Source organism: Pteropus vampyrus, unplaced genomic scaffold (genome assembly GCF_000151845.1).
Source record: "Pteropus vampyrus isolate Shadow unplaced genomic scaffold, Pvam_2.0 Scaffold166, whole genome shotgun sequence".
Taxonomy (NCBI): domain Eukaryota; kingdom Metazoa; phylum Chordata; class Mammalia; order Chiroptera; family Pteropodidae; genus Pteropus; species Pteropus vampyrus.
Genome location: NW_011888947.1, coordinates 168,720 through 192,473, shown reverse-complemented (window position 1 = coordinate 192,473; position 23,754 = coordinate 168,720). Strand labels below are relative to the sequence as shown.

The window sequence follows — 23,754 nt, the reverse complement described above, 5'->3', positions numbered from 1 at the left end:
ATGAAAAGCAATGGCGATGACAGTAAGCAGGAATAACATTGCTGAGTATTGTTAGGGAATTTTTTCCTATGAGTACTCATAAACACGCACTTATGCTTTATAAATATATTCACATGCATGCTACATTTATATTCATATGTAATATAGTTTATATTTACGTAAGCACATACGATATATGACATTAATTACATACAAAATACATATCACGTACAATTAACATATTTTTTCCAAGCGCGTGCACTCAAGACCGTGTGACTGAAACTGGGGACCTTGGAGTACCACCTACTCTTTGGGGGAACGCTGGCAGGACGGAAGCGGCAGCACTGGCCAAACGCAGCCGGCTCAAGCGTCTGAACTACAAGTCCCAGCAGCCTGCGGCGCGGGCCGGGCGACCGGAGTAAGGGGAGACTACGAGTACCGGCAGGTATAGCGCAGACGCCGGGACTACGAATCCCAGAATGCACTTTTCGCAGTTCGCGCAGGGCCCTCCGGGATATGTAGTCGTTGGGTGGGCGCTAATTCCTATTCATTCAGTCTCAAAGAAAATGCAAATTACTTCTATAGCCCACAAACGCGACTTCTCATGGGCAAGTGAGAAGCCCTAGCGCACCATGGGCAAGTAAGACCTCTACGGGGCCCAAACTGTAGCGCGGGAGCAGGACGGGTGCGCATGCTCGGCGGTCGCGGACGCGGGCGAAAGCGCGCGCGGAAGGCCTTGAACAGCAGGCCCCGCCTCTAGCCCCGCCCCCGCTCCTGGCGCGCCCCGCCCGGGGAGCCTGCGCAGACGGTGCAGGGCGGAGGGCCGCGGGGAGCATCTCGCAGCGCCTGCGCAGAGCGGCAGCTTCTCTCGCGAGGACGGACGCCATTATCGCATCTCCCCGACAAACACCACGAGAATTCCGCAGCCCACACGGTAATTGCAGCTCCCGCAGCCGGTCGCGTCTCCACCTCCCCCTTCCCGCGGGGCGAGAGCGAGAGCGAGATCTCCCCTCCTCCCTCCTCCCTGCGCCCTCCTCCGGCCGCTGCGCCCGCGCCCGCCGCCCCCGCCCCGGACGCTCTGCCGGGTCCGCCAACCGCCCGCTCCCCCCGCCGGGTCGCCCCCTTAGCGCCCCTAGGCCCCGCCGACCGCCTGGGCCCTGCCGGCGCCTCTCCTCCCCCCGCCGCTCCCCTCAGCCCTGTCAACTCCTCCGGACGCCCCCTTGGCCTCAGCGTCTCCGGGCCCCGCCGCCCCCCTCAGCCCTGTCAGCCTCCCGGTTTCTGCTGCCCCCCCTTTTTCCCCGCGCCTCCTTTTGTGGGCGCACGCCGCTGTCCCCCCCAGCAGTCCCGATACTGGGGAGCCGGGTCACAGGCCAAGTGCAGGCTCGTTTTCTTCCCAGAAGCGACTGTTGATTTCATTAATTTTCTTATGCACTTGTGCCCCCTCACCCCCCGCCACATATTGCCGTGCGGTGCGGTCCGGGTGACAGGCCCGGTCCCTGACAACTGCCTTTAAAGTTGGGGAGCATGAGAGGTGCTCCTAGATGTCCTGAGGGTCGCCCTGCAGAGAGACGGCTCGCGGCTGCAGGAGGGTCTGCCCGGGTCTCTCAGTTTTCTGAGAAATGGGAAAAACTGAAAACGCACCCAGAGATCCTGCGGTGTGGTAGTTCCTGTCAGTTCTGACTTCCGACTCGGTTGGCATCCTGGGTTACTAATGTGAAATAGAGCCCCGAGAGTCAGGAACACAAACAGCAGTCTCTTAATTTGCTTATGGTTTCACAAAGAGAGGTAGGGTCATAAGGTGCTGGTTAGGAATAGGCAGCTTTCGATCTCGGAGAGGATCGGATCCAGCTCCTCCCGACCTTGAATAAGGATTTCGGGTTTTTCTCCCCTATACCTTTTAGCTATTTCTGTGGTTTAATCCTGAAATGTGCCTTAGTTTTTTGTTTTGAAGCCTCCCTACCCTACTTTTTGGCTGCAAAAAGTCGATGTACATCGCGCCTTCACTGAGAGTGAATTGGATACATTGCCTTAATAGAGGACTGATCTTTCCCTGATGAGATGGTAGGGATTGTCTTAGTATTGGAGAAATAAATGTTCCCTGAAGAACTGTTAACAAGTGTGACTTCCAGGGTTAGGGAGCTTGCTTGCACTGATCAGGGAGGGCCCAGGTTAGAGTCTGTGGAAGTGGAACAGGTCATTGGTCTTTATTTGGAGTTACCTGTTCTTCCCGAATGTATCCCAACGAATGTACTCCAAGGCTTGACTGCGTTGATAAAACTAGAACTAAAACTAGTAGATGAGAGGACAGTTCTCTCTAAGGGTAGAGTTGTAACTGGAAGTTTGGGAAACAAAAATAACTTGGGATAGTTGAGTGGTCCTCAGTAAGTGAGGGAAATGTGACATCAAATTAGATGATTGGATCATTTAACATTCAGCTTTTACCTGGTACAAATGTCCAGTGGTAAAAGAAAACACCAAAACTTCCTGTAAAATTTTATATATCTGGCTCTGTTTCCCCTTTGTCTTGTAATCAAGAATATGTTCTTGGCATGTTGTAGTCTGCCATCATTGGCTTTAATTAAAAATAAAACAAACAACTGCCATCTCAGTTATGTGCTGTGGCTGGGATTGCTAATCATTTCCAGTGTTTCTCATCACAATGACCCAGTGAATTAGAGACTGTCCTGTTTTATGAATGGGGTGACCAAGGCCCACAGAGGTTAAATGACTTGTCTAAGACACAGCCAGGGTTTGAATGTTCTTAAAGAATTGTACATACATATATTTTTTAAAGTAATGTACACAATGAAATGTCAATGAAAAACAAAGAAGCAGCAGTCCCCTGTCTCACCTTTCAGCTCCTTTCCTCACAGACATTGTTTTGTTCAAGAAGTTCTCCATAGCTCTAAATAATTTATTTTACACATTTTTGGCTTTCTGTTATGATAGCATGATTTAGCTTATCATATCTCACCTCTTCTATCCCCTGAATTCACTATGTTCCGTTAACTTATTGTTTATAACTATGCAAATATTGTTTGCTTCACAGCCAAGTAATGTATTTCCCTTCTTAAACAGTTGTTTGTTTTTTCTGTTGTTTGTAATGGCCTTTCTTTTTCTTTACATTTCTGTTCCCGTTGACTGCTTAAATTGTCAATGATAGTGTCAAACCTCTCCTGCCTTCCCAGCCCTCTGTCCTCTTTTTAAAATCTGAATTGATTACTGTATGCCAGAATATCAAGGTATCATCTTGATATTCTCCTTTATTATACATCTGGGTTTGCTCAGATTCCATGTTTTAATCTTGGCTTTCTTCATTTTGATGAGAACCTTCTGCCAAGTAGCTTTATTCCTTTTGGGTGACTTTTTAGGGTCCTCTTTGGTTTTAGGACATTTCCAGAGTTTTAAAGGATGTGAAGCCCCTTTCCAAACACTTTGTTTTGGGGGGGCCTGTCCTTTAGGTCTGGGAAAGTCTCTTAAATCATTTATTTGAGAATTCTTCCACTCTGCTTTTACTCTTTTCCAAGTTCTTGTCAGATGATGGGCATCTTGACCCCCTGAATCTCTTGTCTTTATCTTCCTCCTGTGTCATTTTTATTTCTGGGAGAGGGCTTCAATTTATCTTTTATTTAAAATTTTTAATATCCATAATTGAAATGTTGACTTACAAGAGTGTATTTGTTCTCTTCCTTTTTCACAGTAGCTTGTTGTTTTTTGAATACATTATCTCTTTGAGGATACTATTAAGGATTTTCAGTTCTTTTTCGTTCTTTGATCTTGTTTGGTCTAATGTCACCGTCATCTTTTTTAAAATACTGGCTTCATATGGCAAGTACTCAGTTATTGGTAATTGTCTTAGGCAAGAGGAAGCAGGCAGATCTGAATTTTGGGGGCTGGTTTTGAAAATAGGCGGGTTTCCATTTGTTTGGGAACTTGTTACTGTGCGTGGACCTTGAATGCCAGATGGCAGATTTTCTCTGGACCTTTCAGCTTAAGGAAGACCCCTTTGATAGGGGACTGCCCCACTTGGTCTAGTGGACCCCTTGCACAGCTCTTCTGTACTGGGACTATCTTCTGTGTGCAGGTGCAGCCCTCATCCTCTGTTGAGGGTCCTGGGTTTGGACCCCAACCTGTTGCAGCTTAGAGCCCTTCTTTGATTGTACTCACTCTTGTGTGCTCCAGGTTGTGTGCTCCTTTGCCCTCATTACATTCTCTAAGTCTCCCAGAAATTTGCAAAATCTCTTGGCCTGCTGTCTTATTTTCTTTCTTATGGGTTTATTATACGCTGTTAAAAATCATTTTATTGGGAGTGGAGATCACGTGTACTGGCTAGTCCCTCACTGTGAGCAGTTCCAGAGTCCGTTCTCCTCACTCTCCTCTGCTCTCCTTCTCTCCTCCCAGTGGCCTTGGTAATGATTCCCACCATCATTGGGACCTGAGGCCAGATCATTATCCCTGTAGCAGTTACCATGTTGCAGTGCGGGCGGATGGTTTGATCCTGGTAGAGGTTCTCCTGGCTCTGCGTCCTTGGAGGGGTGCCAGGCTCAGCTGGGGAAGGCCAACCATAGACTTCTGTAGCAAAGATTGTGATTTCAGGTTCTTCAGTCTGCTTCTTACTGTATCAGTGTCCTGAAAGAGCAGTTCAGAGTGCCAGAGTTTAATGAATGCCTCTAGTTAAGCAGTGATTACTGTGTTTGAAGTGTAATCTTAATGCATTTTTGTCGATTGTCCTTTGAACATTGTGCACAGTGAAATGGGTCAGCTGTGTTTGCCAAGGACTTGCTGGTGAAACGGTCTACAGGCCAACAGCATTACCATCACTGGGTATTTTAGAGAAATGCAGACTCTCAGGCCCCACCTAGATGACATATGGTATCAGAATATGCAGCTTTGTAAACTTAATTTTGAGGTAGTTTTAGACTTAAAAAAAGTTGAAAAAATATGGAGAGCTTCACTTACTCCCTTAACCCACTTCCCCTAATGCTGACATCTTACATAATCAGGTATCCTTATAAAAACCAGGAAATTAACATTGGCACAGTACTGTTAACTAAATTGCAGACCTTACTGAACTTCATCAGTTTTCCACTGTCCTCTTTCTGTTTCAGGATGTAATCCAGGATCCCACTCTTCATTCAGTTGTCATGTCTCCTTAAATCTCCAGTCTTTGATATTTACATAGTCCCAAGATATTTATAAATTACAAAGGGAAAAACAGTAACTTCACAGTGGAAAAACACCAGCAGATAACACCTTCACATCACCAGTAATAAGACATAGTGATATTATGTGCCCCAGTTTGGTACACTGAGCCAGAAATGCATACCCTCAGTCTAATCAGGAGAAAATCCGAATTGAGGGACATTTACCAAAACCCTGACTAGTACTTCTTATAAGTGTCCAGTTTTGTGTGTGTCTGTGTGTGTTTTGCTTAAACAACAGAAATTTTTTTTTCTCATAGTTCTTGGAGACTAGAAATCTGAGATTGAGATGTCATCAGGTTTGGTTCCTTTCTTCTTGGTTTGCAGATGGCCGCCTTGCTGTGCTATGTGATCTTTCCTCTGTACACATGTCTGGTGTCTCTTCATGTGGCAAAATTTCCTTTTTTTTTTTAATAAGGATGCCAGTGGGGTTGGATTAGGGCTCACCTTAATGGTTTCATTTTAATTTAACCACCTCTGTAAAGGCCCTGTCTCTAAACACAGTCACATTCTGAGATACTGGGGCTAAGATTTTAGCGTGAATTTCTGGGGGACATAATTCAGTCCATGACAGGTGGCAATATGGAAGATTTACTTTTCCTAAATATTTTCTGCAATGTTTTTGTAATGTTTTAATATTTTACAGAGCCCAATTATTTTATGATTTGGAAAAGCAATAATGTTAAAACAAAAAAAATTCTTTATGTTTACATTTAAAATAGATTCTAGGCTTAGTTAATTACAGAATTTTCATTTATATGAATGTCTTCTGGGCATTCGAAAGTCGTGAGGGATGCCGGACAATTCTTAATTGCGAAGAATCAACTCAAGCATTACAGGATCTACAGTGACCCCTCTCCACAACTATTGCCAGTAGTACTCCTTCTCCATCATTGGCAACCAAAAATGTCCCCTCAGTTTCCCAAAACTTCCCCATTGATCATCACCACTAAAGTATAATTTTATACTGATACTTGCAAATGTTTAAAATGTTTTCTTTCTGTCTCCCTTTTTCTTTTAAAATAATAATGGAGGAAGAAATCATGCTACCTTTAGCTATGCCAGTGGGAAGGTTGGCCGTGTTTGAGTCATGGCAGTTTCATATAGCTAAAGTTATCTAAAGACAGTTAAATCTCTTTTGCTACAGTTTATCCAAATTGCAGGCATCATGCTTAAGAGAGTATATAATAATAGCAAATGTATAGTGAGCACTTACTATATGCCTGGCACCTGTCCTAAGTGCTCTACATATACAAATTCATTTATTCTTTACAGCAACCCTATGAGATAGGCCCTGTTATTTGATAGGTAAAGATACAGACAGGCACAGGAAAGTGAAGTGACTTGCAAGTAATGGAGTTGCGTTTCAAAGCAGATAGTACTGCTTCAGAGCTGCTGTGCTTAGCCTCTGCATGGCACTCACTCTCCCCTATGAGGCTTACTGGGTGCCAGAGTTAAGCACTTTACAGATGTTACGGCGTGTGATCCTCACAGAAAGAGTGAGATTGCTATCATTTTACGAATTTGGAAACTAGGAAGCTCAAATCTGTTTTGAGAAGCAGACAGCTTAAACGTATACACTTTATTAACATGTACAAAATAATGGCATACTTAACCAAAGTTCTTGCCACAATCAAAATGTGGAGAACCAAAGAAATTATATGAATATATTTTCCAAGTCTATTTAAATTAGCAGTCGCTAACCATTGCATTTTCCGAAGTTCTGAGTATCTTATTGGATAAAGTTGTATTGTGGAGAAGTAATTTATATATCGTGATACTGGTTTTCCTACAGAGTTAATGAAGAACAACTCAATTGGGTTAATAGTGGTCCCAATTTTGTGAACTGATCTTTCTCTTATAAAACAGAAGAAATATTGTGACATTTAATAAAAGGCTTTATTTTTATTTTGTATGTTTGTTTTATTTTGTTAAGAGAAGGCAGTCCCAGAGATTTTTAAGACAGCTAATTTTCATGCTCAGAATATACCCCGAATTCTTGCAGCCCCACCTTGTTGGTGTAATTGTTAGTATCACATGAAGTAAAACCTTGCAAGGGCTGTCTGAAAATGCATAGAAAGCAAATAGGAATGGCTTCTAGCATATCCATGCCCCTTTCTCTTCCATTAGGGTGTAACACTGATTATGAATACTACTTCAAGAAATAAACTTAAGGTTTTGATAGAACTGGAAAAAAGTTATTAACTTAATAAACTTTTTCTGATTTCATGTTGTATTCTCTCTCACCAGATGGTAGTCTGGGGATCTTTTTCTGATCCACTGCTTTGAATTAAGTGCATTTGCTTTTTTTCCAGATTGATTTTTAGGATAAAGCACACATAGTTCTTTTTCTTAAAAATGCATACTTTCCCCAAATATTATTGTAAAACAGCACATCAGCATAAAAGAAAATTCTGAAAAAAACCAATCCTACCACATTAATACATTATATATCAGAATATTTTTACAGTTTTTATTTTCAAAATACATTTTTACATAATATGTTTATATATGTACGTAACATTTTCAGTGACTTTTGCTTAAAAATATATCAGGTTTTCCTGTTTCTATAGTTTTCATAATGATAACCTATAATGGATGTATAACATTTCTTTGAGTAGATGTATCATAACTTAGTAATTTTTAAATTTTTGGTCATTTAGGTTGTTTCTAATTTTTCTCTACTGGAGATAGAATGTGGCCTGAATAAGAGTGCCCAGTCTTGAAAGACAGGGGGAGACTTGGAATTTGCATTTTAAAAGTTGCCAGGTGTTACATATTCACTTTGATGCTGAAGAAATACATCCTGTGCTAGATGGTCGCCAAGGAAATAAGAGATAATGAACTACAAACCTTGTTTTCTGGACTGGTAAATAGGTGTGCTGGCACAGGTTTTAGGTGAATTTGCATTAATAGTTTATTGGTAACACGTGTTACAGCTTATTAGCCCTAGTTTTTATTTATGATCATCTGTACTGTATGTATTCTTAAGCTTTAGCTGTACAATTAAGTACATTACATGACAATGCAAGACTGATTTTAAAATTGTCCATGTAACTTTACTACTTTAGCTATTTAAATCTGAAAACAATAAATATTTTTTCATTTTGAAGAAAAGATTTCTGGGGGAAAATAAACATTAAGAAGTCTACGGCCATGCCACCCTGAACAAGCCCGATTCTGTCTGATCTCAGAAGCTAAGCAAGGTCGGGCCTGGTTAGTACTTGTATGGGAGACCACTCAGGAATACCAGGTGCTGTAGGCGTAAAAAAAGAAAAATACACATTAAGGGTCTCCATGAGAATGTCTTAGATAAAAGTTATAAAAGTCCTCCCTATACCAGAGGTAAATAAAAGTCATTACTGTGTTCTCTGATTTCACATACATGATGGCTGAAAAAAATCACATAATGAATTGTCCATCAGAAGTGCTTTGAGTCATTCTAAAATGTTCATTTTTAGGGCATGTGAAAAGTTTAGGGAATTTGAGAGCAAGTATTGAGTGGGATCACATGGTTGCAATTTGCTCTTAAAAAACTGTACTTGTTTTCTTGTTCATGGACAGTACCTGAGGCTCAAGTAGCATATCACAGAAGAGAATCATAGCAGTCATCACTGCCTTTGCAAGTATTTTTAAAATTACTTAACCCTTATATTTCTCACTTTTATGCAGGTTGTGGAACCACTTAAAAATGAGAGCTTCAGCTACTCATTTTCTGCCCTCTGCCTTGCCTTTGGCTCTGTCTGTCCCCTGTCCATGGCTGTGCTCAGCTTGTCCCCTTGGAAGAGAGGGTGTCTGTCCTCAGTCCTAGAGGACAAAGAGCAGAAAGAAGGCTCTTGACCCTTCCTTATTTCCCCCAGAGCAGTGGTGAGGTGGGCCATCCTCTTCATAGTGCTCCAGAGGAGGCCTCTAAGAGGAAGTAGAGCTTGGCATCAGCACCTGGAGCCTCCCATTGCTTGGAACCCATGGATGTTCTTGAATTAAAATGTGATGGAACCATTAACTTAGGCAAAAGCAGTATGCCCCAAATACTGTAAAGACATGGTTCCTATTTTGAATGAACTTCTCTGCATCTTTCATGTTTACCCATAGTTAAGAACTGTCGGATTTGATTAAATATTTTAGACCATCTACCTCCATAGTGGGATGGACAGTAAGATTCACTTTATCCCCTTAAAAGAACTTCACGTTGGGGAGGTGGGGGTATGGTGGTGGTGTGAATGATCAGGTGCCCCAGACAGGTAATCCACAAGGCATAAGAATGGAAGAATAAAATCTGTGAGAAAAGGTCCGAGAAGGTGAAAGATGACAACAGGTTTTAGTTAAACCACTGAAAAAGTCCATAAATGCAATGAAATGTGTGGAAATTGACTATCATTTCTTTGTCCTAAATTGTTCTGTATTAGTGTTTTAAATAGTTGAGTATGAATAAGGCATTGAAAGTGCAAATGAGTTGGGCAGAAGGGCCCAGGAAGGGGTGGAAGCCTGGCCACGAGGTTGGGCGTGCCCTCCGGAAACCTGGACTGCATTGAGCCAGTCAGGCTGGGGCCTGGATGACTGGACAGAGCCCTGTATTTACAAACCTTTTAGTAATAAAGATTTACACTCTGTGCTTCAAAGAATGCTGCTTGTGGTCTCTTGTATTTTTCCCTTTCCCTTAAGATTGAAAATCATCAAAAAACTTGAAGCAAAGTTTAACCTTTCTGAACTAAAAGTGGGTTTGGATAAACTGGCAGTGAAAACATGGTATGTGTGCTGCTGGCACTTCCTTGTCGGTGTGAACTACATGTCCCTTAAATGTGGCAAGAGGCACAGGTATCTCTGTTACTAGATGGAGCAGGGAAGGACTCAGGCTGCGGTTCTTGCTGTCACCATGAAGTGCAGCCCTGCAATCCTGTTGGCAGGTGGATAATCAGGTTGGGACCTTCTGTTGTCAAACCCTCCTCCTGGGAATTCTTTCATCAGTGGGAGTCAGGGAGCAAAGTGCTGTGTTAGGCTGCATTTTATGCCAGGAACACTTAACCCAAAGGTGCCAAGTAATTCACACCCCCTGTGTTCAGACTGATGAAGGCTGGGTGTCCTGTTAACCATTTAAAAGTTGCAGCTGTCAGGGGGCAAACACAGCTTGCAATTAATTGGCTTTCTAGTTTTGAAATTAAACATTTTTATAGGTTTTTAAGATTTGTGGAATTCAACTAATTTCACTTTTTTTTTTCAAAATGAGGGCTTAATGTTATTTTAAATCTGTGTCATTTTCATTTTTATAATTCAAATTTGTATAAAATGCAATCATACTATGTTAGGAGAAAGGAAGCTCAAGGGAGTGCAATAGGATGAAAGCAAATAATACTGCTTGCGGTTCCCTCCACATATAGCTGTTAATAAAAAATTCAGTTCGACTTGTTTCATGGATTCTCTCAGGATCATTTCAGAGCTCAGTAAGCCTGCTTTGCCTCACTGGGATGTCTGTGATTCACTCTAACCTGATTCGGAAATCGCTCTTTACAGCTGACAGGAGGTGGAACAGGAAGAGCCGGTCCAGACCTAGAGGCAATTGAATAATCCTGTAATAGCAGAGCTACCTCTCAGGAGGTCAAGATCACTATTCTTCAGCAATAGTCTCTAATTTCTCTATCTCAGTCTTGAGGCAGTTTCAAGATTCTAAAGATGCTGCAAAATCATTAAATACTAGAACAGAAGTCAACAAACTTTCTGTAAAGAGCCAGATAAGTAACTATTTTTGGCTTTGGGGTCTCTTGTCACAACTGCTCAACTTTGCCCTTGGAAGGTAGAAGCTTGAATGGGCATGGCTGTTTTTCAATAAAACTTATCTATAAAAACTGATGGCTGCCTAGATTTGGCCCTCGAGCTGTTGTTTGTGAATCTTCAAGCTCTAGACTAAAAGTACTAATATCAGTTGGAGAAAGAAATCAAGGTTGGGAGTTTATTAACAGATGATATAAGGGGCACCTCAGCTGGTGCCAAGCACCTTTCAAACTGCTATCATCATTTTACAGATTGCTCTGCCAGTTGCCTCCAGCATCCATGCTCTTCACTACTGACTTCGAGAGTTTGGGGCGATCTGGAGGTATCTACCAAACCATCTCATTTATCTAGTGAAGGTACTGAGGGTGTAGGTCAGGAACTTTTAGTTTATTTTGGGAAAATCTACTTGGAAAGAAAACATCTTTGTTTCCAAGTGGCAGTCTCTCAGAAGTATAATTAGCATTAGCAAAGTCACCTTCAAAGAAGAAGGCTTTTGTCCATTTTGTGCCTTTCTTTGTGCCTTTCTTTGGAGAAAAAGCCTCAACATCTCTTTATAGGAATTGGGTTTTTTCAGGCTTAGAAGTTGCAAGAATGGTACAAAGAATTAAGATATAGATTCTCAGTTGTTAATATTTGCTTTATCTCCCTCCTCTACAACTGTATGTGTGTGTATATTATTTGTTTTTTTCAACAGTTTAAAATGTTTCTTTATTCTTAAGTGGCTATTTCTTAAAAACAAGGACATTCTATTATGTAACCATAGTACAATTATCAAAATTAGGAATTTATCATTGATGCATTTAAGCAACAGATCTAATTCAGATTTTAATAATCCCAATAATGTCCTTTATAGCAGGTGTCCCCAACTCCTGGGCCACAGACCAGTATGGGTCCATGGCCAGTTAGGAACCGGGCTACACAGCAGGAGGTGAGTTGCTGGCCAGCAGGCAAAGTTTGATATGTATTTGCAGCCGCTCCTCAGCGCCAGCATCACCGCCTCAGCTCCACCTCAGATCATCAAGCATTAGATTCTCATAGGAGAACCGGTCACTGGTGCCAAATGAGGACTGCTGCTTTATAACAAAGGAAGAGGGGACTCCATTATGAACTTTGATGAATATATTTTTTCCCAAGAATATTGGGCCCCTGTGATACTTACATGGATGTGTCTGCTAGGGCCATGTGTAAGTTAGCCAGTGTCCACCACACAACCTTAGCAGGCTTTCTTACACTTTTTTCTGTTTTCTGTGCTCGATAATATTAACTAGTTCTCCTTGGTCATCCAACCTGCCTCTGAGGGATTGTGCTTGCCTGACATCCGTTATGTGGTCCGAAACCTCTAGAAAGGTCCTTGCATCTACTGCCTATTGTACTTATTCTAATAACTGCTCAAGTTAGGAGTTAATTTTCTTTTGTTATTATGTTGCTAGTTAGGATTATAAATTCCCTTAGTATTTTGACACATATTAGTTGTTTGGTTTGGTTTCTGTGAAATCGGTAGACAAAGGAGGTTAGGACACTTACCTCTGGACTGCTAACCCCCTTCCTGAGTTTTGCAGCATAAGGGAATAAACAGAAGGAGCAGATGGATGATGAGAGGATTTCAGTTTCTGGAGATAGCTGAGAGATGATTGGATGCACAGATCCAAACTCCAGGGGAGGGAAAAGAGAACCGGTAGTGATGGGTTTAGTTAACTGGACACAAAATGAGTTACTGTGGTTGTGTGCTCTGTTTCCTCCCCACCCCCCACTTCTTCACTGCTGTCTACTCTCATATTCCCTTAATAAATATTCATGATGCATGTTTTAGATAAGGAGGTGTTTAGGGATGGGCCCATCTTTATAAAATGGGGACACACCTACATCAAAGGTTGTAAAGATTAAATGAGATAATGTTTAATACAGTGCTTAGAATTCAATAAATGGTACCTCCTATAATTATTGTTATTATCATCGACTGTACCTGCCAGGTCTTATATCTTTTTAATCTCATATGGTGCTGATTTAATTGACAGAAATTTGCATATAGTTAGAATTTCGTCTGTGATAAACTTACATTGTGAAATCTTAGAAATTTAGAATTGGACAGGAGCTTAGGGGTGTTTTAAATTAGTATAGGTTGCTAATTAAAAGTTTGCTGTGATCGTAAAGTATATACTTGCAAGTGCAAGAACCCATGATAACTTTGCGCTTCTGCAAGGAACCTGCCAGTACAGCATGAGCCTCCACTCTGTCCCTGCGGCTGTCCTTGATAGTCATTAGGTTTAAGACACCCTCTTGTTCTCGCTAGGAAGTGACTTTTTATTGCAAACTGTGATTCTTTTACTATACAATGTTGTAATTTTGGTGTATTATTTGTTATTCAATGATACTTTATTGAGAATTTTAAATTCTATTAGATGATTTTACACAATTTGCAATGTTGAGTGTGAATTCTTATTATCTTTGGGCCAATATTTATTATATGAACATATATTAGTGGGAAAATAACTTTAAAAATTTTAAATTTTACTTTTCACTGTATAAAATGAGCTACAGTTGGATTTAGGTATATAATCATCAAAAGCAATATAAGGTCTCTCTGAAATATAACCTTCTGTAGAGGTATATAAATTCATGTCATCTGATCCATTTTCACATCTCTGAATGTTTTTCATTTTAACTATAAAAAATAGGTACAAGTGCAGTGAAAGTGTAGGAGAATGTCAACTGTAGTCTCTCATATATTTAATGCTTTTGATTTTTTTTTTTTTTTTTTTTTTTAATGAAGAGATGATTAGAACTGAGATTTCTACGGTCCTTGTAGCTGAAAGGTTGAAAGAGCTGTCAGAGACTTGAGTTTCAGGATTGTCTGTGCTTGTAGGAGCATTTGAACTTCAGGGTCATTCCTTTATTCACTAAAGTGTTTGTGGATGACTCCTGTGTGCCCAACATAGTGCTTATGGTAGTGGTGATCCAATACATAGAACCATTGTTTTTACATTAAAGTGAGACTTTCAGCCACTACAGGAGCCATTATAGCCCCAGTGCAACCTTAGTATGCAGACAGCTGGGTGTAGCTATGTTCTAATAAAACTTTGTGGACAATGAAATTTGAGTTTCATGAATGTGATGTCTTGAAATATTGGTATTTTGATTTGGCTCATGGACTGTACAAAAAGAGGTGGAGGGCCAGATATGGCCTATGGGGCCATAGTTTGCCAACCACTGGCTTAGAAAGCAGCGATCATATACAGACAGGCAAGGGTGAGCCAGACTGGGAAAGGCTGGAAACCTGGATAGAGGAGTTTAGATATGATGCCATTAACAGAGGAGGGCCTCTCAGAACTGGGCTCTGAGACGATGAGCCCTCTTTGGAAAAATCACTCTGGAACTTACAATATGGATGAGAGGGGATTGGCTTCCTGCCTCAGCCATGTGTGGCTTTGGGAGGGACAGTGGGGACAGTTAGCCTACCAGATCAATGGATTCAACTTCAGAATGTGTCCCAGAGAGATGACACTTACATAACAGTGGGACTGGAGGCAGGGACTTGGGAAGAGGCCAGTTTATGGATGATGAGGTGCTCAGCAGACTAGGTGCAGTGGGAGCGGAAGTCAGTTTGGAATCAGTAATCGCTAAGAAACTGTAGGGTCTGGTGATGGTTGGATATTTAATGGTAACAGAGCAGAGAGAGTTAAAAAGCGTCTGCAGGGTTCTTTTCTGGAGGAGTTGGGATATAGATGATATCTCCTTGAGCAGCATTCTTGGGGAAAAAGCTAACAGGGACTCGAGAAGAGATCAGCTTTGGAAGTGTAGGAATAGATTTTGTTGTCAAATGTCTATAGCATGATTTGAAATACTAAACTTGGTGAGAGGTCAAGGTGGCAGACAGAGATTTGGGAGAGATGGGTGTCAGTCTCATAATCAAAGCACATACCTACTAGCATCCCCTGGGAGACAGTGTCTTTTATTGTGCAGCTGTTTCCTGAAGCTCAGAAGGGGCCACACTGGTATGTGTGGCGTGTTGGTTACATTGCACTGCAGCTGGAGTCAGGTGGATGAACATGCTCTGCAAAGGACAGAGCTTTCAGATGAGGGCAGAGGTATCACATGGACCCTGGAGTAAGTCCCCAAGGAGAGGGAGGAAGACATGGATGCGGAGGTTTGAGTGAAAAAGAAAAAGAAATGCCAGTGCCAAAAAGCGGTCAGGATTTTTTTTTTTTTTTCCGAAAACCAAAACTGTCTACAGCCATGCCACCCTGAACGTGCCCGATCTTGTCTGATCTCAGAAGCTAAGCAGAGTCGGGCCTGGTTAGTACTTGGATGGGAGACCACCTAGAAAGACCAGGTAATATAGGTGTAAAAAAACAAAAAACAAAAAACACCAAACCAAAATTGCCCCTTCTTTAATTAAGCAATAAACAATTCTGTTATGATCTACTAAGTATAGGTTGCAAAATGTTCCTAATCATAAAAGTCTCTTCCATAAAGAGGGTTCACCAATTAAGAACTGTTCAGACCTCTAGGAATTGTTTACCGGGCTCTCATCTGGTTCGTTGGCGAAAAGTTCTAGCCTGATAGCGAGTTTGGAAACCAGATTTGTTGTTTAGGATCCAGAAGGGAGCAGGAAGAGATGGCGTTTGCAGACCAGCTGGGTGAGAGTTCCAGGACATGTCCTAGGAGTTTGGCGTGGGAGGGATATGATGGGAGTCAAAGTAGATTGGAGGGTTTTATTATTTTTGTTTTTTTCTAAAAATTTACTTACTTTGAAACCTTTTATTTTGGAATAATTTGAAATTTACAGATACAGAGCAGATAGCACAGGTGGTTCTTGTGTGTCCTGCACCCAGTTTCTCCCTGTTAACAATGTGTACCCCGTGACGTGGGGCCGTGTCCACCAACATGCAGCCCTCCAAGCTCTGCTTGACCGAGCGTTAGCATATTTTACCAAATCAGTGATTCTGTGCCACTTCCTCCTAACTTTAATCTAGAGAAAAGTTGCTAGACGAGTACAACAAGTATACAGATGTATATCCTTCGCCTAGATTCACCAAGGGTTAACGTTGGGCACATTGCTGTGTGTGTGTGTGTGTTTCTGCGTTTGAAAGTAAGTTGCAGAGATCACCTTATTTCACTTCCAAATGCTTGAGCACTCTTGTCTTGAGAGCAAGGACATTCTTTTACATACCATCTGAAAAAGGGAACAATAATTCAATATCTTTGAAGATACCGGTCATATTTAAATTTCCCCTGAAGTTCTTTTATGACAACCCCTACCCCATCCCCAGGACCTTACTGCATCTGGCAGGTCTCCTTAGTCTTGGTTAAGGCCACTGCTAGTTTTTTTTTGTGCTTTGGACTTTTCAAGAGTCCCAGCCAGTAGACCTGCACCTCTGACCTCTTTGCTCCTGCCCTGATGCCTCCTAGCTGCCTCAGATCCCTGCCAGTTCTGGGCAGCCTTTTTTGATCTTCGAGGGCTTGGGTAGCTGCTTCAATCTGCATTTCCCTAGTGCTGTTCTTAGCCCTGGCATAGCAGTAGATCCCAAGGAGATCGCAAATGTCACTTCTTTGTCTTAAGGGCAGGGTTACATTCTCCTCCCTTGCAGCATATGTTTAGGTATACATATGTACCCAATGATTATTTTTTGAAGAAAGTAAGAATGAATATAATAAGATCACTGAAGATTGTGTAAAAGAGTTCACAGAGATTCATTAAAGTCTCTCTTGGAACTAAGAAATAAGGTTAAGATGTTTAAGCCTGCAGCCAATTGTACATTATTATACTTTGTATCTTTGGCAGATGGGTATTTTATATTATCAGAATAAATACTTCACAGTGTTAAGTATTTAGTAGTTACCAGGGAAGAATTAAAATTTGGATATTACATATGTAAAACCCAACATTTTTATTGCAAGATATATGCAGGCTTCTATGTCGTATTTACATTTATCTTTGGCAGTTGGTAAATCAAGTAAAAGTTGCTTTTAATGACATTTATGATTTATATTTTATAGCAGAAGTTATCTGGAATTCACTTTAACACATATGAAGTTCTTATGTTTTCTTTCTAGAGATATAGTACCTGGAAGCAGTGGTTGTCAAAATGTGGTGCACAGAATCTTGAGACCTTCCCGGGGGTGGCGGGGGGGGCGGTCTCTGAGATCCAAACAGTTTTCATAATGATTGTAAGGGGTCATTTGCCTCTTTCATGTTGGTTGACATTTGCACTGTTGGTTCAGGGTCAATGGTAGTAAAACTATTGTTGCTTTAGCACAGTTGAGGCTGACGACCCAAGCTGCACATGTATCATTGTATTCTTCACTGCTATGCAATTTTATAAAAGCCTTTTTCACCTAAGAATGTCCTTGATGAAGCAGTAAAAATCACTTATTTTATTAATACTGAACCCTTGAGTACACCTCTTTTAATACTCTGTGTGGCAAAACAGGAAGTATATGGAAAGCACTTCTGCCACAATTCGGAGTTAAGAAGATTGCCTCAAGGATAAGCCCTTCTGCAGGTATTTGAGTTGCTAGCTGAACTAGCCACTTTTTCATGAACCATCACAAAAGAATAATTGGCAAACTACTGCTATTTCTTGCTAAATGAACAAAATTACCCTGTCACTTTAAGGAAAACAACTAATTCTGTTATTGCCAGTGATTAAATTTGAGCTTTCAGATGAAATTGGAATTTCAAAAAGTTTGTATCTGCCACTGTGAGCCTAATAGCTTCCTAATGCTTAAAGACTTTCCGATGAGATTAGTTCTCATACTAACGAATGTGATGCTTCTGGTAATCTATAGTAAACATTTGGAAGATCTGCATAACTCAGTGAATCAGTATTTTCAGATGACCAATGCATGATGTTACAAAATCACACCTGCGTAAAGGTCCATTTAAAGGGCAAGACAAAGCAATGGATTTTCAAGTAATGAAGTAATAAAGTACAGCATGGTTTCAAATTCTACATTGCAACAAGCCTTTAGGGAAAAATAAAACACTTGTTGAGTCTTGGTATTGTATTAAACTATAATTATCCGAAAAGCTGATTGAAAAGCCTATTGAAATACTCTTCTTTTTCCCAGCAGCACCTCTGCGTGACGCTGGGTTTTCTTCACATGTATCAACCAGAACAATCTATGCAACATATTAAAAGCCGATTCAGATACGAGAATCCAGTTGTTTTCAAGTCTGACATTAAAGAGATTTGTAAAATGCCAAACTATATTCCTCTTCTTGTTAAGATTTTGCTACTTTTGTTTTGGAAACTATAGTTGTTTTTCATAAAAAAGATATTTTGTATGTTAATATGTGATATGTTTTTATAATTTTTAAATGAATAAAGAAATATTCAAACATTTTCTCTTCTAATTTTAAATGTGATAACTGTTAATAGATACACCTATACAGGCACAAAGTTTTGGGGCCTCACAATTTTAAGATGATAAAGGGGGTCCTGAAACCACTGAGTCTGAATTAGGACAGTGGGTGCTGTGGGATCAGCTTAAATCCAGCTTCTCTTTCCTGCATTTGTGGTTTATATCTGAGGAGGTTTATATATTTTGGAAAGCGTGAATAAAGGTGGAAAATTTAATCAATTATGTTAAGTGTAAGGAACAAGGACCTGTCATCTGGGCTAATTTGACCTTTTCCTAGTTTTAAACTTAAGCGTTTTTAGGGAGCTCTCATAAAGAAGTAGTGTGGCCTAATTTCCTAAGGCAAAGTGGAAACTGTGGGAAGAAGTATTTGATGCTTCTTCCTAATTTCCTAGTTCATCTAGTACCTGACCAGTCATTTAGTCATATTTTCTCTTTCTCCCCCATTTCATCTTTTGCATATTTATTTCCCCTTCACCCCACACTGATTTTTGGGGAAAAATAATTAAGCTAAGTCTTTTTCACATATCTCAGTTTAATAAAAATTGGTTTCTTTGCTTACTTCATACTGGCTTTTAATTAATTATTTTATTTCTAATGTCCAAAAGGTTTTGACTAAATGGAATGATCTTCAGTTTTCTGGAGGTATCCCTGTTTATGGAAATGTAGCTTTTTAACGAGGTACTACTTAGCCACTTCCTTAAATAGGAATTGGAAATTACTTTTCCGATTTTATGGCATTGTTGACTTGACATTCTTCAGAGGATCTTGGGGCACTGGGATCCAGAAGCCTAGGCCTGCTGTAGGTGATAGTGGTCTTCCCCCATCCCTCCTGTCATGTTCCGAGTGTCTTTTCTGCTTTCTTGCACTTCAAGACTTGTATTTTGGATTGTCTTTCCTGTACTTGTCCATGGACACTCCTAACCCTCAGAGTAATACATTCAGTTTATATTTTTGTCACCTATAAAGCGAAGTTAGACCAGCAGTAGATGACTTCCAAGGCCCCTCCAGGATGTGTAAGGTGTATGACTGGGTTTTTACCCATGACTATGGCCTGCATCTCTTTAGGCTGGTTGCTCTGCATGTTATATGATGGTTGTAAATAATTTTAGTAGAGCAGAGTCAGGTCCCTGCCCTGGGAGCTTATACACCTAGCTATGTTGTGGTGCCTCCTATGGATATCACCGGGTCCAAATCAGATTCAGCGTTGGGGCTGCATTCAAGGGTTGGTATAAGAAACAGCTCTTCGAAGACTACCCTAAAAACTGATGGGAAAACAAATCCCATATGTTGGTGACATTCCTAATGAGATGACCCATGTGATGTCATTCTTGCAGGACTGAGAAAATCCCAGTACCAATACAGGCTGCCTTTTTTCATATAATGAAAGCCGATAGTGTATAGTGTTTTCTTTTTTTAACCTTAACTGCTAAAGCTAAGTTGTATGTTCAGTTACAGGAGCCTTTTATTCCTGTTTTAATGGCATTGAGGTTTTATTGTATGGGTGTCCAGAATTTCAAATTTCTTTAAAAATTACCAAAAATTAAAAATAAATGTGCAGTTCTGTATTTCAGCTGATAAACAGCTGCTATGTCTGTTGCTGACAGCTGCCGAGCAGCTTGTTGTATTTTCACTGTTAACTGAAAGTGTCATTCAGATGAAGTTCACAGTCATAAACTAAATAGGTTTGTGACTTAACCCTGGTGGTATAGTCCTTATTGAAATGAAAACAGAGAACTTCGAAGACATTAATCTATGGTTTTTAAGTAGAAACGCTGACCTTCGTAGTTCTGCATTGGTGTATAACTCTACAGGAGGATTCTTCTGCTGGATTTATCACATGTACGTTCATTGAGGGGCAGCGTGTACCAAGCCTGTGCTGAGCAGTGGGCAAGATGATGGAAATTCCTGCCCTAATGGAGCTGATCTTATAGTGGGAGAAACAGATCTAAACAGAATGAACATTTAGTACATGCAGTGAGTTAGACGGTAGTGCTTTATGATAAAGCAGGAGAGGAGAGCAGGGAAGTAGCTGCTGGTGGTGGGCAGTAGATGGTGGAGGGGCAGGCAAGTGTCAGTGTAAGGGCCTTGAACTTGGGTATGTGCCTGCTTTGATGCGGAGATCTCCTTGGTTGAGGCACTGAGAGGCACTGGCTAATGAGCAGCTGACTTCAGAGTGCTGGTTAAGCCATTTTGAGTAAGCATGAAGTCTGCAGTGGGCTTTGAACAGTCTGACACATGTTATGACATAATCTGGGTAGTTTTTAAACCAGATATTGAGAATAATTGTGGGGTAAAGGCAGAGCGGGGAGGCCCCGGTGGAGGCCAGTGCACAACTCCAGATATGTGCAGAATGTGTATCATGGGAGAATTTGCCTACAGGTGAGATGTGTGAGAGGGAAACCAAGCAGGGCTGAAGGTTTGGCCTGAGCAACTGGGTGTTGCCATAAAGTGAGATGGAAAGTCTGGGAGGAACAGGTTGGTTGTGGGGTGGATATTGGGTTAAGTTCGACACATTACAGTTGGGACTAGACCGGGGGTGCTGTCCATCAGTTTGTTTGCTCCGTGAATCGTGTGCGAGGTCTGAGTCGAAGGGTGAATCTGTTTGCCATCAGCACGTAGATGGTAGTTTAGGATGATTGACAGGAGGCCCGGCACAGAGCCCTGGGCACTCCATGTCAGAGCGGTGATGAGAACCTACAGAGAACCTGTGCAGGGCAAGACTAGGAGAATGGACCCAGGAGAGAGGCTGGCTGTGGAGGAGGCGGGAGTGAACCCTGGGCAGGTCCTTCGGTGAGCAGGGCAGGCATGCGGGAATACCTGGATTGGAGCAGTTCGGTGGGTGGAAAAGCCAGAATCTGGGCCAACTGTAGAATGTGAGGGGAAGAAATGGAGACAGCATATACAGGCAACTCTGGAGAGTTCTGCTCTGAAGGAGAGCAGAGGGATGGAGATGGAGGGAGGTTGGGGAAATAGCAGTGTGATGTATACTGGGAATGACCCTTTGGCAGATGTTGAGGGACTGAGAGAGAGCTGTTTAAGTGCAAAGCCCCTGCTGCGGAGGAGGGGAGGGCATGCCTGTGGACAGGACCGAGGCCAGGTGGTACCTATAGCAGCCACAGAAAGGGAGGCCAAGTTCAAGGGAACTGATGGGGAAGAGAAAGCAAGATCTCCAGCTCACCAAGGGAAGGAGGAGCTGGGATTTGGACGGGACGGGAGAAAGTATGACATAGTGATTCAGGAGAATGGAAACGTTCACAGAGCAGGGAAGGGCTGTGCAGTGGCTGCAGCCTTGGGCACATCTGCACAAGTGGTCATGGCTGTGTGGATGCACATGTTGTAGGCTGTACACTTATGTTTTAGAAAAACAATTTCACAAGTGATAAGTAATACCGGCTTATAGAAAACTTAATCTAGAAAGACCGAGGATGAAGGTCAGTTTGTGTTGTCTGTATTCCTTCCCTCACGGGTAAGCTCAAGTTTAGTATGTGTCATTCCAGATCATCTGTTGTGCATTTACACACACACAGATACGTGACTACATATACATGCAACTTTTAGAAAACCGGGATCATATACATACTGCAATTTTCCTTCTTTTTTTCTGATAGTAGTATATTCTGGAGATCTTCCATTGTGGTTCATGTAATTAAACCAATCTCAGTCACATTGATGTCTGCAGCGTTTTACAGTAGGAAATAAAACATTTACCATTCCCCTAAGAAGGAGCACTTAGGTTATTGATTTGGTTGGTGGGCTCTTTTTTCACGTGCACCCTAGGAGGTGCTCTCTTCACAAGCTTACTATAAGGGTTCTAACTAGTCATTGCCATTAGAGACATTATTGAACATTGATCTCAGTCCAGTTGCTTTATTATATTAACACTGGATTATCTCCAGGACTTCTGAGAAATGACAAATTTAATTTGCCAAAATGGCAACCGCATGTATCACTCTGTTCCAGTTTTCTTGGGCTTGTTGCCCTAGTTTTTTCTATTCAAACCTTCACTGTTAACAGAATTTTAAATGATTCTTTATCCTGGCAACAGAATCATTTTTAGTAAACAACTTGGATAATGTATGGTGTCCTCATGTGGAAGAGGTTAGGGATTTTATGGTGAGTTTGGAGTATTTTCTTAAGCCACTCGCAGAACTTTAGAAATCAGGAAAAAGCTTTAATCGGCTCCTTGGAAACTTTCCACTAGCTCTTTATGAGACACGTGTTTAACCTGGAAGCTGCGGGCCATCATGAATGGGCTTCAGGGTATATCACTTAGGTTAAGCTTGGCTGCATGTGACAAATTCCAGAATATGTTGTTTTAAAGCAAGTGGTTGGTTATTTCCCTTTCTTATGAGGAAGTCTGGGGCAGGCAGGCCAGGGACGTGTGGCAGCTCCGTAGATGTGAGGGCCCCAGGCTACTTCCTTGTCATTCTTTGCTCCGCTCTTCTAGCTCCTGTCCCATTCTCATCCTTGGAGTCCAGCAGCAGGAGGACAAGGAGGACAAGAAGGAAGGCCACGGCCGCGTGCCAGCTCTCCTTTTACGAGGTGTCCTCGGCTGCTGTGCACCACATCTGAGTTCATGTCCCGTTGGCTGGCACTCGGTCACGTTGCCACGACATATTGCAGGAGAAGCAGGGGTCTTCCTCTGGTGGCTGCATTCCCCTATAAATTAGGGCTCTTACACTGGTGTTGCTGAAGCCTGTGAAAATTGGCAGAATTTTGTCTGTCCTGTCTGTGTTCTTTTCCTGGGAAAACGCCTATCATTTTTTAAATTAGATTCTGAAGGCAGTCTGTGACTCTAAAATGTTTTAAATCTATCAAGTCAAAAGGATCAGTTGGGTGATATTATATAACTGAGAACTACCACCTTCATTAAGAAATTGAGTGTGTCCCTTTAATAATCTGCTTTGGTTCTTAATTTGGAAAAAAGAAGACTGTTTATGGCATGAATAGCTTGGATCTTCAAACTGATCACCAGTTAATCTGTACTTAGAGGTCTTCAGAGGATACAGATTTAGCACGACACCTTATTTCCTTATCCTGACAGGTTCTCCTGAATCAGTTCATGTGGGTTCTGCTTGCCTCTGAATCCTGGAGCAGTTGCTGAGGATGAAGGTTGAAGAAACTCCCAGTATTCAGCACAGGCACCAAGTTCAGAGAATATTACTGGATATAACTGAGGTTGGAATTGAGAATTTCCTGCACAGTTTACACCTAAATATTTAGTTGTCTGACCATTTTTAAAAAGTGTTTATTTTTGAAAAGGTGATAAATAAACATGCTAAAAATGCAAATATTATAAAAGAGCGAAAGGTGAAAAATAATTTCCTTTTCACCTCTTATGTCCCAGGGATATTCTGTGCATATCTAGCATATTTCTTTTTTTAAAACACGTTGCATAAATTCTGCCCCATTTATATTCATGTAATACTGTATCTTGGGAGTC

At 41.4% G+C, this 23,754-nt stretch overlaps 2 protein-coding genes and 2 pseudogenes across 2 annotated transcripts in view; 3 read left to right on the top strand and 1 right to left on the bottom strand.

Annotated features, from left to right (window-relative positions):
- The window catches only part of CA5A (carbonic anhydrase 5A), a 41,514-nt gene extending 39,821 nt beyond the window's left edge, over positions 1-1,693 (bottom strand). Inside the window, exon 1 of the mRNA XM_023536669.1 lies at positions 1,621-1,693. Coding sequence (XP_023392437.1) covers positions 1,621-1,678 — 58 coding nt within the window. The 5' untranslated portion in view covers positions 1,679-1,693. The remainder of the gene's footprint in view (positions 1-1,620) is intronic.
- BANP (BTG3 associated nuclear protein) overlaps positions 782-23,754 on the top strand; it is a 116,162-nt gene continuing 93,189 nt past the window's right edge. Inside the window, exon 1 of the mRNA XM_023536671.1 lies at positions 782-913. The gene's annotated coding sequence lies outside the window, so the exon portion shown is untranslated. The remainder of the gene's footprint in view (positions 914-23,754) is intronic.
- LOC111745821 lies at positions 8,327-8,445 on the top strand (annotated as a pseudogene).
- On the top strand, positions 15,170-15,288 carry LOC111745835 (annotated as a pseudogene).